Source organism: Balearica regulorum, chromosome 8 (assembly GCF_011004875.1).
Source record: "Balearica regulorum gibbericeps isolate bBalReg1 chromosome 8, bBalReg1.pri, whole genome shotgun sequence".
NCBI lineage: Eukaryota > Metazoa > Chordata > Aves > Gruiformes > Gruidae > Balearica > Balearica regulorum.
Genome location: NC_046191.1, coordinates 29,786,147 through 29,802,190, shown reverse-complemented (window position 1 = coordinate 29,802,190; position 16,044 = coordinate 29,786,147). Strand labels below are relative to the sequence as shown.

The following is a 16,044-nucleotide window of genomic DNA, read 5'->3' as shown; positions in this document are numbered from 1 at the left end:
CTTTAATAAATTATATGAACGCTTTTATTCACTTAATTGAAAATGGGGTTTTTTTTACACGTTTGCAAAAAAGTGTAAAGCTTTGCAAGAGCTGATGAGGGCTGAAAATAAGGAGGCGCTACCAAAATGTAGGGAAGTTGCAAACTTTACAGGAGTAAATAAGACAGCTCTTTCTTTGATGCTGGAAATTAATTTACGTGCTGTAGTAAATGATTTTGATTTTCACATGAAAGCCACTCCAACTGCGCTGCTGTGTATTTTTTTTTTTAGAACAGGGTCATTTTTTTGCTGTTTCTTGTGGAAAGCTCTGGGGTTTGGTTTGGAAGCGGCGGGGAGCGTTTCGGTGGTTTTTCGGCATGCTCGGCTAACCGATTCCTCCCTGGGAGAGGAGTGCTCCGTGCGTGGCGCACAGCTGCAGAACTGGTCAGGAAAGATCTGATTAAACACTTCTGCACTGAAAAATGCCAACTCGTCAAAATCCCAACCATCTGCAGGAAAGAACTGGGTTCACTGAAACTTTTATCAGGAAAATTTTTGCGGCGTGTGTGTACACGCACCGGGGGGTGTGTGTGATCCCATACTAGCTTGGTGCAAAAAATGCGTATTCGGTGTGGAGGACATGGCTTTTCCTCTTGGGGGAAAAGCTGGGTTGGTTTGAATTTGGATTTGTAAAAGCACAGGGGATTTTTTTTCTCAAGGAAAGGTTTTACAGCTAAAGGAAGAAGTGATAAAGCGAATAGGTTTCAGATGCTTTGGTGTTTTTCCTTCTTGTTTGCATTTTTAGTGAAAGTTGTAGATTTTCAATGGTGGTTGTAAGAGGAGGATTAAGGCGGTGGTAACTTGATACGAAACACTGGTCTGTAGCTAAATATTCAGTGTTGCGGTGAGCAGCGAGGGTTTCCATCAAATCCCAAGGGTTTCCATCAAATCCTACCCACTCGTGGCCCCTCGGCATTTGTCACGAGGTTTCCTGAGCCTCATTTTTACAGATCTGCGGGGGCTTCGCTGCAAAGCGCAAAGGGGCCGGATGACCTCGACCGTGTGATGGTGTGGTCCCCCGACTTTGGCATTAAAAGAAAAAGGTGCCGAGAGGCAACTGCTCCTTACCAAGAAGGAGGTTTGGGTGTTGGATGCTCCTGGTCCCAGGTGATGGAGATGATGGAGCGGGTTTCCTTGGGCTTGCAGTTGTCTGGGAAGGAGTGAAGCCTGACCGAAGCTTCTCTGGTTGTGGCTTTCCTCCTGTTGCCGTCTCTTGTGGGCTCTGGTTGTCTTACCAGAGCTGGTTTCGTGCCGTAGCCGTACCCTTGCGTGGGTTCGTAACGGTGCAAGGCCTGTGTGCGGCAGAGACTGCAATCCCTGACTGGGCAACCGGACAAAAATGGTAAAAATGCCATCAAGTATGGAATAAATGAGCAAACGTGAGGTGGTAATTCATGGTAGGATGTGGGATGACTATTCAGAGTCAGGGTTATTTTGGAGAAAATTAATTTTCCTGTTTCTGCATGAGCAATCGGTTATTTAATGAAGATGTAAGTGGGAAAAGAAATGGAGCTAAGGCGGCATTACTTTCTGCAGGGTGAACCTCCGGGACTGCTGACCACAGGATGCCAGGGATGCTGAGAGCTTACCTGGATCCAAAAAGAGTTTAAATTACACGAGTAGCGAGGTGCTGGACTGCCAGAATCCTCATTACTTTTTTTAGTGGGTGAAATTAGAAGGAACTTTTCCCTGGCAGCCTTTCCCCGTAACCTTTCCTCGTTATCCTCGTGTCCACGGACAGCTTCGCCGGGGCTCTGGCACGTAGTCAGCCCCACAAACCAGGTGAGGGTCGAGGTGGCCGAAGGAAGGTCCTGAGGAGAGGGAAGGGGCACAGATCGGGGGAATCAGTGCCTGCTGGCATGCACAGATGGTTTATTTTGCCGTTTCCCTTGAAGGTGGGAGGAGGGATCCGGCACGGAGAGGTTCAGGAGCGGAACAGGTTGGCGGCTCCGTGAGTCGGGAGTGTTGTTGTACAACCTCCCTGTCACACCTAAGAGGGACGCGGTTGCACAGAGGACACATCTGCACTCTGGGATGTGCAGAGGGCTCCAGTCGTCGTTTGCCCACCAGCTAAAAGGAAGGTGACATTGAGATACAGGGAGAGGGGGGAAAAAAAAAATAATTAGGCTGAGACTCCTTTGGGCAGGTGATCTACCCTGTGGTTTGCTGAACTGTGACTTCGGTTGGTTCCGTGTGGAGTTTGCACAATTAATTTGAGATTTTACCATGTTTAACCCTGTGCTGGGCTGCAGGTGAATGCCACCGAGGCTGCCTTCTTTTTTAGCAAAGAATTTGCTGGGGAGCAAATCGCTCCAGAGAAAAACACGGGCTTTTTGCTGGGCAGCTGGATGGTCGTCTGCTGGGCTGCATCCCAGGGCTGTCCTGCTTTTCTCCCGGGACACAAGGCAGCCTCCGTCTTTGGAAATGGCACAGGACCCATTGCAGGCGTATCAGAGAGGGGAAAAAAACCCCAAACGTACAGGAAGGTGGACTACAATAGAAGGGTTGTCTGATAGGAAACCCCGGACAAATAAATGCTTTTTTTTTTCCCCAGGAAACCCAAACCAGTTCCATAAAACACTGAAAGATATGGGGCCACATTTTCCAAGGGAAATGGCTGCCTGAAGAAGCTGATAGCTGGGAGTGGGGTTTCCCCCCTGCACCTTTGTGTTTGGAGAGGCTGCTGGAGGAGTAGCAGGATTTCTGATGGGCAGGGGGTCTGGGTCACAGGTCTCCAGGGCTGGGAAGGGAAATCCCAAGCTTAGAGTAAGAGAAAGGAAATTTTAAATCATTTGTGCAGGGGGGAAAAGGGGGAATCTGAGGTCACCGGTGAAAAAGAAGACAGGTAGGAGGGAGTCCTGCCTGCCTGGGGTATCTACACTATCATCTCTGCCGATGGGAAGGGGGTTTTTAACCCTGGAAAACCCCTTTGCTTTCTAGTACACGGTTGTGCTGCATTCTCACACCCCGCTGTGGTTTGAGGGGCGGGTGTTCTCGGCGCTCTCAGAAGCCGAGGGAGTTGCTTCCTCTCCTTTGGGTTTAGGTTTGTATTGATTTGTTTGTATTTGTTTCGCTCGCCCCTGTTGTGTTTGGTTTTCATTCCGCGGCGATTAGCGGTTAGGGCTCTTGGCTGTGTTTTGGGATGTTTCCCAGTTCTTCTGACCTTATCTCCCAGCACAGACACACCAGGGCAGTTGGGAACCCTGGGGGATTAGTTACCGATATCCAATTGTGGCAGGTCCGGACCACATCCATGTGAATCATCGATTTTTCTTAAAAAAAAAAAAAAAAAAAAACCACCAACCAACAAAAAAAAACCCAAACAAACCCAACCTGCAAAAAAACCAACCAACAACCAACCCCAAACAAGCCTCCTCCTCCTCCTGAGCCCTGCGTGGGTCCCTCACAGTTCAGATGTGGGTTATTCCCATCTAGAAATGAACTCGGGCTGGGGCTGCAGATGAATCCGCATTTGGAAACGTTCCTCCCTGTCCTGTTTCTCTCCCGTCAGCAGTCCCGGGGGATGCGCCTGGATCTCCCCAGGGGTCTGGCTGTCCTGAAGCTCTGTTGTTGCTGCAGGCAGCTGTTGGGGTGAAGATTTTGCCCCAACCTCACTGGCGGTGAGGGAGGTCTGGCTGGTTTATTCCCATCTCCTTCCCAGGAAGGGTCTAACTCATGAATCCTGGTCCAAATCGGAGAGAGGGGACGATGCACCGCAGCGGTGCTGGGACAGCCAGGAGAAGTGATGGATGACTCCAGCCTGCGCTTTGCAAAGATCCTAATTTTACCGTCTGTCCCACCCGGAGGGTTTTCCGCCTCTTTGCCGCAGCTGGCTTCCCCCCGGGGCCTGGCGCCCAGGTTTGGTGACAGCGAGGGGCTGGCGGGGAGGTGGGGGTGGGGATGGGGACAGGCACCGCTGCTGAAACAGGATCTTGCAAACCACATCCTCAGCTCCGCTGCCGCGGGTTGGGGCGGCCACGCCGCGCGCCAGATGGCTGTGCCGGTACGGCTCCTCGCCACGCCGCCGCCACGTGGGCTGCAGCCAGGGGGGACGGGGAGGACCCCGGCCAGGGTTTTGGTGCCGTAGCCGGGGATGCAGGCAGCCGGCACGCAGCCCCCAGCAGCCCACGCCGCTCCCGGCCAAGATGCAGCGGTGCAAATCCCCGACGAGCTTCCCGGCGCCGACCTCCTCTACCCGCCGTCGAAGGCGGATTTAAACGCCTCCAAAAAACCCGGTGGTGTGCGCAGCCCTCTGCAATTATTATTTGTACCACAAGCTGCTTCCTGCCCCGAGCTGCTTTTATCTCGCATTGTTTTCTTTTCCAGGTGGGGCTGCGGGCTCCCCGCTGCTCGGCCTCCGGGGCTGCCTCCTCCGCCGGCTTGCCGGCCGTGCCGCCGGCTGCAGCTTGCTGGCGGAGAGGCCACCTTTGTCTGCCAGCCTGTCCGCCCTCCTCCTGCCAGAGCTATTTTGGGAAACGGCAGCTGAGCCGGAGGATTGTTAATTGTTCCTCAAACCCCTTCCAGCCTGGTTAGATCACATGCGAAGATTAGAGCCACCCGTCGTCGCACCCTTTCCTCCGCCTCCTTTTCCTATATCCCCCCCCCCCCGCCCCAACCCGCGGGGATGGGGGGCAATGCCCCTTCTGTGGGCATGTCCGACTGTCTGGGATGCCGTCCCCACCGAGGCGACAGCTCCCATGCCGAGCCGTGGGTATCCCGGAGATGCCCTGCTCGGAGGGCAATCCCAGCAGGGATGCCCACGGACCGGGATCAGCTCCGGGTGCAGGCAGGAGCCCAGGACAGGCAGGCAGGCAGGCAGACAGACAACAAAGCCACCCCAGGCGCTGACCTCAGAAGCTGCCATGTGACTCTGCCTCAAACTTACTAAAGCATGACATCAGCCTGGGAGGGAAAGGCAGGGCTGCCACCAAAATACTGCCTGGCTTAAACGGGCTGCCTGTGCGCTGCCGGGATGGCCTCTGCCTGCACTGCTGCCTGTCCTCTCCTCCTGCCTTCCTCTTGCACGCCCCCCCCGTCTGCCCCCCCCGCCCGGCAAAGCAAACCCCCACCCCATCTCTTTGCAAAGAGCACGCAGCGCGGGCAGGGGCAGGGCGGATGTCAGGGCAGGGCTTTGGCGCCCTGGGAATAACACGTGCCGACGGTTGTTGCCTGACACCAAGGCGCGGTGTTGGTGGGTGAAACCGGTGGTAGCGGGTAGTAGCTCCGGCACCGGACGGCATGCACCTCTGCTCCTCCTTGCCTGCTCTCCAAACCTCCTGTCTGAGCACTAGTAGGGACGAGGGACCGCTCGGTTCCCACCCCTGTGGCACGTATCCCTGGCCAGGGCAGGGGAGAGGCTGCTGGCCCAACCGCTCCTAGGCAGGGTAGGTGGCCAAAATGCAGCTGGAGAGAAATGGTGCCTCATGCCATCGGGGTGAGGCGGTGAGCGGCAGAACAGGTCGGTCCGCTCGGATCCAGGCATCTTTACCCAGCAGAGCTCTCACACTTTGCCTTCTCCACCCGCGTTCGGCTTTTTCCAGCCGGTGGGGTGGCTTTGCGCCGCTGCTCTTCATCCGCATCCAAGTTGGGAATATACCCAGCCGAGATGTATCAAACCTGGCTTTATCCTTCTAACCCGGGGTCATCTCTGCTGAGGATGCCGGTGCCTGGATCCTGCAAACAGCAGTCCCAGAAAAACACGCCTGGCGATGCACACCTTTCGCTGGGCCACAACCGACCGCCGTGCCGCGGCGGGGGCAGCCGTGGCGGGCAGACATGCCGGCTGCGGGCGAGGAGACGTGACTGCAGTCCCAAACATCCGAGCCTAGACCTGCCCTGGCTGGTTAGACTGACCCGAGGGCTTAGGCCAGGGTGTTGCCGGCCCTCCGAGGCACCGGGGAGCAGGTTCGGCGGGTCTGGAAACCCTCGGTTCCCACTGCTGGGACTCGCGTCCCTCCGGCCTCCCACGCCGGGTGTGGGGGGGGACAGCCCTGCTCTCTGCAGCCGGGTGAGGCAGGGGGAAAGCCGGGACCGGCTGTTTTGGCAGGTTTTTTTGGCTGCGTGGTTGAGCATGCTCCGGAGTCTGGTTGTTTAAGATGGAGTGTCATGGCAGGTTTTGCAAGAGGAGGTGGACATTTTGAGATGTCAGCCCCCAGGTTGATGTGCTGTTGTGTTCAACACCCAGAGGTTTTGGGCATTTGAGGTTTTCCAGCTGTGCTTGAGCAGGAGGGAAAAATGCATTTGGTCTGAGTGTGTGTGTGGGGGAAGGCTCCTGCTGTGTCAACTCGTCTCGATGTGGCTGAATCTTCACCTGGTTTTTGTTACCGCCGTGACCAGCCACCCCCTTGTCCTTCCAGCATACCAGGAGGTGGTGGCAGATCCTGCCCATAAAGCATCACGACAGGCTGCACCTCTCCTTTTGGGGAGGAAAAAAGGGGATGGAAGTGAGTTGTTGTGTGTCAGCTGGGAAGGAAAACTGATACTCCGGGGCAGGACGTTGAACTTCCTTAATTTTGGGCCCTTTCACTTCTTGCCTCTTTGCAGACTGTGGTTGCTCCTCGGTGGACGGGTCCTCGCTCTGCGCCCCGAAACACCCTCTGCCTTGCCCAGAATGGGACCTGCGTGGAGCTTTCTCGGAGGCTTCCCTGGTGCCTAGACCTGCTTCAGGAGGTGGTGGGCTGTACCCCGTGGCCACCAGCCCCCAGCCTGGCCCTGCCACCGGCTTTCACAGCTACAGCAGAGCGAGGTTTCACTTCTCACAGTGCTCCAGGCTGCTGTGGTCCCCATCACCGCTGGCGATGCTGCTGGCCTGTTGTCCTCCCCCATCCTCCCTTACAGCCCTTCCCGTTGTGCATCTTCCCCTTTTATCCTGGGCTTTCTGCGAGCTTCACCGCCGGACCCCTGGAGCAGATCTCCGCCGGGCAGGGATGCCTTGCTGCTCAACGCCAGGGCGGATTTTCCTTCAAGTACTCAAAGGTGTACTTCCCCCCCCCCCAGCCACCACCAGTTCTTTCTCTAACACTACCAGATGTCAGAGACAGATGCAGAAATTGGGGGAAGTGTTTCTAACCTGCACAAAACAGGGGTTGCTCTTGGTTTGGGGTTGGTTTTTTTATCCCCCAGAAATTATTCAATTGTTTTGACCAAAATTCCCACTGCTGTCTGTCGGTCTGATCAAGCCAACGTAGGGTGCAGTGAAGCTGGGGTGCAGCAAAACCTGGGGTGCTGCAGATCCTGGGGTGCTGCAGAGCCCCGGGTGCTGTCCCTCGGCTGTTGCCGGCGGGAGGGCCCCACCAGCACCCGTGTGCTGGAGTTGCCTTTTTAAGAGCCAACTCCGCGGGGCGAGCGTTCGAACCCGCTCCTCTGCTTCGCCATTGGCCGGCGCGGGCGCGCGGGGGCCAGCCGGCGGTTGGAGCGGCCGGCGGGGCGCCCTGATTGGCCGGGGCGGGGGCGGTATAAAAGGCGGCAGGGCGCGTGGGCTCACCTCAGTCGGCGGCGCGAAGGAGCGGTGTGCGGAGCTGGGTTGCTGGCGGCAGGCACGGCACGGCACGGCTCGGCTCGGCTCCCCCGCGGCCCGGCGCCCCCCCCCCCCTCGCCGCCGTCCCCCATGGAGTTCAAGCTGGAGGCGCACCGCATCGTCAGCATCTCCCTGGGCAAGATCTACAGCGCCCGGGGTCAGCGCGGCGGCCTCAAGCTCCACAAGAACCTCCTGGTGTCGCTGGTGCTGCGTAGCGCCCGGCAAGTCTACCTGAGCGAACCGGGCTGCCCACCCGAGCCGCCCCCCGCCGCCTGCGGCCCCCCCGAAGAGGAGTCACCGCCCTGCACCACCGCCTGGGCGGCCGGCGAGCCGCCGCCCCCGCAGGACGAGACGGCTAGAGGCGGCCCGCGGCTGCCCGGCGCGGACTGCGAGAGCCCCCGGTCGCGGCGCTGTTGCTGCGGTTGTAGCTGCTGCTGCGCGGCGGCGGGCGGCGAGGCGAACCGCGCGGACTGCGCCACCGCCGGGGCCGTGGCCCCCCCGCCGCCCCACTGTCCCCGGAAGCGAAGCGCCGGAGAGCGGGGCCAGGCGGGCTCCCCGGTGAAGAAGCCCCGCCGCGAGGAGGAGGAGGAGCCGCCGCCGCCGCCCCCCCCCGCCGCCGGGCGAGCAGGAGGACATGGAGACGGGCAACGTGGCCAGCCTCATCAGCATCTTCGGCTCCAGCTTCTCGGGACTGCTCAGCAAGGAGCCCAAGGGCCGGCGGCGGACGCCCCTTGACGGCAACGAGGCGGCGACGACGACGACGCCCGCCGAGGCGGCGACCGAGCCGGGACAGATCTGCTGCGACGAGCCGGTGCTGCGGACCCTCAACCCCTGGAGCACGGCCATCGTGGCCTTCTGACGAGCCGGCCGTGGGCCGCAGAGACTCACCCTCCGCCGCGGGGAGGGGGGGCCCGGCCGACGGACGGGCAGCCGGACCGAGAGGTGACACCCCCCGCTCCCCGCCCCCGCCCCTTCCGCACCCCCGGCCCGGCGGAGGAGGGCGCCCGCCGCGACGGACTGCGCGGGCAGCGCCGCGGGGATCTGGCGCCGGCGAGTCCCGGCACCCTGCCCCGCCGCACGGGAAGGACCGTAGGGCGGCAGCAGCACTTCCCCCTTCCCCGCCGGCACCCCGGGTCCCGTCTGCCGGCACCCGCCCTGGGAGCGTCCCCGGCCCGGCCCTCCCGGAATTCCCCTGCCCGGCCGGGCCGCCGCCCTCCCCGGCGCCTGGGGGAGGAGGCTTCTTTCTCGGCTGCCGCTGACCCCGCGGGCTCTCCCACTGGGTAATATTTTAAGCTTGGAAAGTATTAAGTTTATTAAATAAAGTCTCTATTTTGGAAAGGTTTAGGTCAGAACTACGACATGGTGCTTTTTAAAAGTGTTTATGGAGAGAAACGAAGTTTACAGACGCTCTGGTGGAAGGTCTTTGAGCCTGTTTGTTAGGCTTGGTAACTCCCGGTCTTTGTTGTATAAAGGCTTGGGGCTCCCGTAAGGTTTTTTGTACAGTAATCTCCTTCAGTGATGTATCTCGTTTTGTATAAAATGTAATTCTACGTGTACAACACGTATTAAATATTTTCAACTGTACAAGCCTAGTCCCTGTTTGTGCCCCCGCTTGGCTGGAGGGGGAGGAGGAGGGCTGCAGGCAGCAGCCGGGGTGTGGTTGCTGCGTGTCTGTGGCTGGATCCACCCTGCCTCGCCAGAGGCTTGGGGTGGGTTGGAGTCCAGCTCGGCTGGGAAGAAAGGGAACTTCTGTCAGGGCAGCTGGAGTCCCTCCCAGGATCTTCCAGGTACTCCTGCTGCTCCTCTGCCTGCAGCCTCTTCCCAGGGCCGGAGCTGCCGTGGCATTTGAGGTCTTAACTCGGAAAGTACCTAATGTGCAAAGTCACTCTGTGGGTGGAAAGCGGTTGCTAAATCCTGGGAGAGCAGCTGCGCCCAGTCCTGGCCTGGCAGAGAGCTCAAAGGTCCGGGCTGGGGGTGTGTGAGTGGGTCCTGCCTGCACGCAGGCTGTGCTCACGGCCAGCTGCTGCTCTGCCAGAGGTGTTTTTCGGTGCTGCCTCTTTGCTGTTATTTGCAGAATAGTTAAAATGATTAATATCAAGGCACTTTTTTTTTTCCTTTCATTATCAGTAAAACTGTAACTGGGTTAAAGTTCCTGCTCTTAGGGGTGGGGAGAGAAGTTTGGCCTCCGCTTCACAGCGACTGCAGTGCCCCGAGGCGTTGTAATTAGACTGAATTGTGGGGGAATTTTTTTTCCCTGCTTCTTGCTGGGAGATTCACTAGAGGCTTCTCTGCTCCTAATTAATGAACTCCTCAACTGAGAATTGCATCTCTGGCGAGTCAAGGAAGATGTTTGTGTGCTGCGAAACGCAGCCTGGGATATCTGGCCAAACCTCAGGGGCTCGGGTGGTAGAGCTGGGGAGCGGCGTGGGAGATGGGCGATGACCAACGTGAAGCTTTCTGTTTTCTCGTGTCGTGGTTGGAGCAGGCCCCGTGGCAGGAGGCAGTGCTGTTGCTTACAGGCTGGCGTTTTTTAGATCTTGTTTTTGTGAGAACAGGAGGTGTCGGGCTTGGTGCTCCTGAAGCACTAGGAAAGCAAGGAGGGGAGGACAGTGGCTTAGAGGGAGCTCTACTGGTTTTTGTACAAGTTAGTAGCTCCTTAGTCCCACATAAAAGCGAAAGTCCTCCCATCTTAATTTTCTTGCTAATTGCACTTAGTGGGGACATACAGTTTTAGTCTGGTAGACAACACCAAGGAAGTGGTGTGTGATGAGACATTTCTTTCCACGTGATGACCTTTGGGAGGTGACAGGGCCTGTCCCTTCTTCACTTGTACAAGTGCTCTCTGGGAGAACCCTACAGTCGGATGGTGTGGCTGTGGGATGGGAGGGGAAGTCACCTCGGGGCCTCTCCAGTAAGAGGAGAGCAGCGGGAGGAAGAGGATGGCTACGGAGGCCTTTCTCCCCAGCTCTCCTGCTCCCTTGCAGAAGAGTCACCCTGCTCTGAGGGCACAGGTGGCTCTCGCAGGTCAGAAGCTGGGCTGGGGGATGGAAACAACCTCCTGCTCCTGTACAAGCATGGCTTCCTTCCCACAGGGAAGTGGGTTTCATCCTGTTCCTTGGCTGCCAACGGCGCCTCGGTGGAAGTGGATGGTTTTGCCCAGGGCTTGCAGTCAGGTCCCGAGTGCTGAAATGGGATGGGGACCCTCCTGCTCTTGGCTGTCAGGGAGTTGATCAGGAGCAGCAGTGTGTCTAAAGGTTTCCTGGGCACCCAACAGCTGGAAGAACATCTGGTTTGGTTGGTTCGCGTGGTCCTGGTGTCCCTGTGCAGACGAGACCCAACCTCCCTTTGGCACAGATCACCAGCAGCACTTGTATCTATTCTGTCTTCCAGAGAGGAGTTGTGCAACAGCTTAATTGCTGCTGGCCTCTGAAAGTACAGCAAAGACTTCCCAGAGATGCCACCGCAGCTCCCTCTGGCTGGTGTGACCTCTCTGCAGAGCCATCTGAAGGGAGCAAGTTCTCACTTACCAGCTGAGGACCACGGTGCCGTGTCCCCAAAAGACCCGGGCTAGCTCCATCGACTGTCAGAGCTGTGCCAACGTGTACCTTCGCTTGTTCCCGTGGCTGTGTTTATATAAAAACCCACAGGTTTGCTCCCTGGGACGTGTGTGTCCCCGGGGAGCCACACGCTGCTGCTGAGGGGGCTGGAAAAAACCGAGACGAGGTAGCTGCCGGTGAGTTTTGGCTCGTTACAGAGGGGCCTGCACCGCCACTGGAAAATGAGTCTCAAATCAAAAACCACCCGTAATCACGATGCTGTGTTACTTTTGGAATCAACTTTTCTGCTCTTTGGGTTTTTTTTCCTCCACTAGTGTCTTTTTTTTTTTATTCCTATAATCACTTTTACTTAAATAGGGTCTGTTTTCCTTAATTCATCTGTTCCATCATGCTGCTTCGATCCGTGGACTTTTCTTCCTGCTGGTGGTGCAGAGGTGAGAGTGAGGGCATGGGACAGCTGAGCGAGGAAAGGCGACTAAGCTCGAGGAGAGGCTCAGGACCCAATGCCAACAGAGGGGAAAAGAAGCGCATAAGTAAGCTGGATAAAAATAAAAACTTCCATCGCTTGAAGAGAGTGTGACTCCTATGGAAACTACCTCATGGGGTCGAGGAGGATATGACTTAATGGCAAAATGGCAGGATCCTCACCTTCCTATAATAGCACCGAGCTGTGAGGAGCACTCACCCGGGCTGCTGTGACCCCCTCCCCAGCTCAGATGAGGTTCCCCTGGGAGAGGTGCTGGGAAAATCCCTTAGGGCAGCCTGAGGGTGGGATAGATGTCGTTGGAGGGAGCCGGGAATGTGGCGGTCGGGCTGCCCTGCCCGGGTGATGCTCGGGGAGGAGGGCGAGCAGCCGGCTTTCACTCTTCTCCTGCTATAATCAAGGAGCGATTGTCGGTTGCTTCACTGGGCAGATGAGTTGCGGCTCTCACGAGGGATACCTTCTGGAGAGAGGGAATTATGTATAAACCGGCTCTTGCCAGCAAGGGAGTGTTAATGGTGTGAATCATCTCAGCCTTTGAAGAGACGGACGGACGTCTGGCCTGGGACAGGCGCCAGCCGGAGGAAGCCTGCGGGGCTGGGAGGCGATGGGCAGCGGGGGGCCGGGGCTCGCAGGAGGCTCCCGGTTTCACTCCGGATGCTCTTGCTCCCTCCTGGCCTGATGCGACCCGGCTTTACCCGCCCGTCCCTCCTCTCCTGGGGCAGGGGAAGGGGAGGAAGGAGCTGCACACTCATTGCTGCAGCATCCTGTGTCAGCGCTCAGGAATCCGGTGAGCTGCTGGGAGGCAGGCAGGGCTGCGCGCCTGCTGGGGCCTCTCCCCGCCTGGGGAGCTGGGGGGTACCGGAGCAGCCCTGGAGGGAGGGGGGCTGCCTTGCTGAGGGTTAAACCCCAGGGCAGGGTTTTTGTGGGGAAGGGAGGGGTGGAGAAGCACTGTGGCACAGTGCTTCTTGCTTAAATGATGCCTCAAAAGGCTGCTTAGAGGCACATCTGGATCCCCCCCAGCCCTCGCGATGCTGCAGGGCTTGCATCTGTCTCCCACGTACTGTGTTTGCCGGCGATGCTCTGCCAATATATATTTAGGATGGGTGGAGGGAGCTTCCCCCCTGGTCCCCAGTGGGCTGGGCAAGGCGAGGGCCGTGTGGGGTGCTTGCAGGGAGCGGGGCTCGTCCTCGCCCCTCTCCCCAGGTGTTTGCTGGGGTTTCTGGGAGAGCTGTGCAGGGGGAGAGAGAAGGCAGCAAAGCTTGCTGGTAGGGCTGAGCCCGCTGGTGAGGCTCCCAGAAAACCCCGGGGCTTCTTCCAGGGAACATCCAAGTGGAGAGAGAAGGGTTGGCACTGAGAGGGGGTGGTTGGTGGTGGGGAGAAGCCGACTGGAAGGTGCCCGGAGCTGCCTTGGCATGGCAGGACCCCAACGGAGGAGAGCTGTTCCAGGCCAGCACGGGTCCCGGAGGCAGGGTCAGGGCCAGGCGAGTGCTGAGATGCGGTGACAAACACAAGCAACTCTGTTCTCCTGCTCTTCTGGTTGTGATTTCTGCTCCTGACATGCAAACCCTGCAGGGCCCCCCCCTCCCCTCCTTCTCCCCAGCTGGGCGAGGGCTGGCCTGGCCGTGGTAATGAAATGCAGAGCTGCTTGGGGGGGGGGAAGCTCTGTTTGAGGTTTTGTGCCTCTGGTTTCCTCTGGCCCTCTCTCCCAGCGGGGTGATTTATTGGTGATGGAGCCTGGGGAGAGGGGAAGGGAACGGCTTGGAGCTGCAGACAAATAGTCATCATGTATTTCCCAAGCACTCACGCGAGGTAGAGGAGAAAACAGGACGAGAGGAAGGTAAAGTGCCTGGGCAGGGGCTGTAGAGCATTATTTACTGAAGCTGAGCTCTCCTGAGCTTGTCCCAGTTGCTCCGAGGCGGCATTGAGTGCTTTGCACACCAAAGGACTGGCTTTGTGGTGGATGCGCCCTCCCTCCCTCCCGCTCTCCCTCCATCCCGGCTCTCTGCGGGACGGGCAGCGGGGTGCTGAGACCTGCCCGCAGGCAGCTGCTCCGGATCGGCTCCTCTGGCCCAGCCCAGCCCGCAGGGCTTGCTTCTGCAGTCCAGGCGAGGGGGACGGTTCATCTTTTTTCCCTTTCCTGCAGCCACAGCCGGTGGAAAAGCAGAGGTACTGGGTGCCGCTGACCTGTTTTCGGACGCAGCTGGAGGCACTGCCAGGCTGCAACCTGCCCGGCTGCAGATGCATTTGCTGCCTGCAGCTACCCCAGCTCAGCCCAGCCTTTCCCTTAAGCCAGGCTTTAGGCTCCGCTGTGTCGCTTCGGCACCACCAGCAGCGAGCTGTCCCGCGGGATGCTCCGGTGTGCTGCCGCGTTGCAGGGTGACCTCCTGCTCGGGCGAAGCAGGCAGGGCTGCCTGTTTTTCATGCTCGCTGCTCTGGTTGGGAACGTGTGTGGTTTCCTAGGGGGAAGGTCTCCTCCTTCTCCTCCTCCTCCTCCTCCTCCTCCTCGCCTCTGCTGACAGCGTCTGACCTCAGCTGTCGTCCCCGGTGGTGCAGGGGATTAATCTGAGCCTCGGGACAGGTTGAGGCATGTCCAAGGCGGAGGAGAGCTTCATGCGTACAGACACAGAGGAAGGAACAAAAACAATTCCCAGGGAAATATTTTCCTGCCGCTTTTCCTGGCAGCGAGCAGAGCGGGAGAAAAAAGACCTCGCTATAAATTGCTTGCAGGAGACTCGAGTCCTGGCTCTGCTTTCCCTTGGCCTCCAGCTCCCCGTGAAGCTCAGCACCCCGTGAAGCTCAGCTCCCCGCCCTCAGACCCACGCTGGGAAAACCACAAAGGGTTCTCGCTCCCCAGCCTGGTGCTCAGCGTCCCCGGGCTCCGCTCAGCCGAGGCATCGCCTCCGACACCCGCTGCCCGCCAAGCTCCGGGGTGCACGGAGCCAATTCGGAGCATTTTAAAAAACAAGGAGAACCTCCCCACCCCAGAGCAGCAAGGCAGGGTCTGCCAGTGGACTCTGCCCTTTGCCTGCTCCGGCCTCGGCCGCCCTCCTCCTCCTCCTCCTCCTCCTCCTCCTCCTCCTCCTGCTGTTTGCTTTGGCAAGCCCCGGGGTTCACCCTGCCAGCCCTGCGGCCCCGGCAGCGCGGGAGGGGAAGCCGGAGGCGCAGGGCAGGAAGGGTGCTGGCGGGAAAAGGAGAACAGGGAGGGAAATGGAGAAGTAGATGGCCGACCGGGTGGATGGGGCACACCGGCCCTGCCACCGAGGGCAGGAAGGACGTGGCTCGCTCGGAAATCTGGAGGGTGGGCTGGGAAAGGCAGGAAGGGGGAGCGAGGGCAGGAAGGAGGGAGTGTGTCCGGAGTGGGGAGCAGAGGTGGGAGCCCCAGTGCTGCACCAGGTTTGGTCTGTGGGAGTCCCACGGGTGCCTGCTTCCCTCGCCCCTGGGCTGGGGGGTCTGGCACGCCGTGGTGCCCTGCTCCCCTTCCCGAGCAAACAGAAGGATGCGGGCAGCATGGCACAGGCAGCCAGGCGGCAGCGGCTCCCCCCACGACATCCCTCGTGGAGCAGGGGTCCCAGCCAGAGCGTGGCTGGAGCATCACTAGAAAAGTGGAGGAAGCAGCAGCTGTTTCGGCAGCAGGAGGCAAAGAAATCCCCGCTGGCCGTGTCCTGCTCAGTTCCCCAGGTTTCCTCCTGCAAACCTGGGCACTGAGCACCACAGGCGGGTGGGCTTTGCCAGCGCACACGGTCCTCCATCCCAGCTCCCTCCATCCCGTGGTGTGCCAGGGGTGGTGGGAGCGTGAGGTGATGGAAGCGCCAAGCCCGGAGCCGGGGCAGGAGGCAGGTTTATCCCCGTGGCACAGCGATGGGGGGTACCAAGCATCTCTGCCTTGCCACGGCTGGGTGAAGGGGGGCTGCAGGAGCAGCGTGGTGTTATGTCTCCATGGCAATGGGGCTGCTGTTTTTCAAGGCGAGAGGAATTTATGTGTTTTTTCACCCAGCACCGGCCCAGGGCAGCGTTTTATGGGAGTCGGAATGCAACATCAACAAGCAGGGGATGGGGGACGAGGGACGTGTGAGGGGCAATGGGGCACCCTCTGGGGCGAGGGTGGAACCCCCAGACCCCAATCTCACCCCCGACCCAGGGCTGAGCACGTTGGCAGCCCCCAGGGCAAGAGCGCGGAGCGGGCGGGGGGGGCAGAGCCCACTCGGGCAGCTGGGTGCTGCCCGTTTGCAGCCCCGCTTGCTCTGGGGCGAATATTTGACCCCGGGGGCCCTTGGCACAGCGGAGACACTGGGAGGAGTCGCTTCCGGAGGAAGGCACGGCTCCCATGGGAAGGCAGAAGGGATGGGGCTGCGGCTTTTCTTCCCTCCTCTCCATCGCCGGGGAGAGTTGCAAAATGCTTGCTGGTGTTTTCAAGCTGGGATTTACCCTGGCGGGGCCGCGCTCCCCTT

At 59.0% G+C, this 16,044-nt stretch overlaps 1 protein-coding gene across 1 annotated transcript; it reads left to right on the top strand.

Moving 5' to 3' along the window:
• The first annotated feature begins 7,533 nt into the window (after positions 1–7,533).
• IER5 (immediate early response 5) lies at positions 7,534–8,565 on the top strand. The gene is given in 2 exon segments (XM_075760365.1): positions 7,534–8,161; positions 8,163–8,565. Coding segments are annotated over 2 exon segments (768 nt in total). The 5' UTR covers positions 7,534–7,645; the 3' UTR covers positions 8,415–8,565.
• Positions 8,566–16,044: the final 7,479 nt, after the last annotated feature.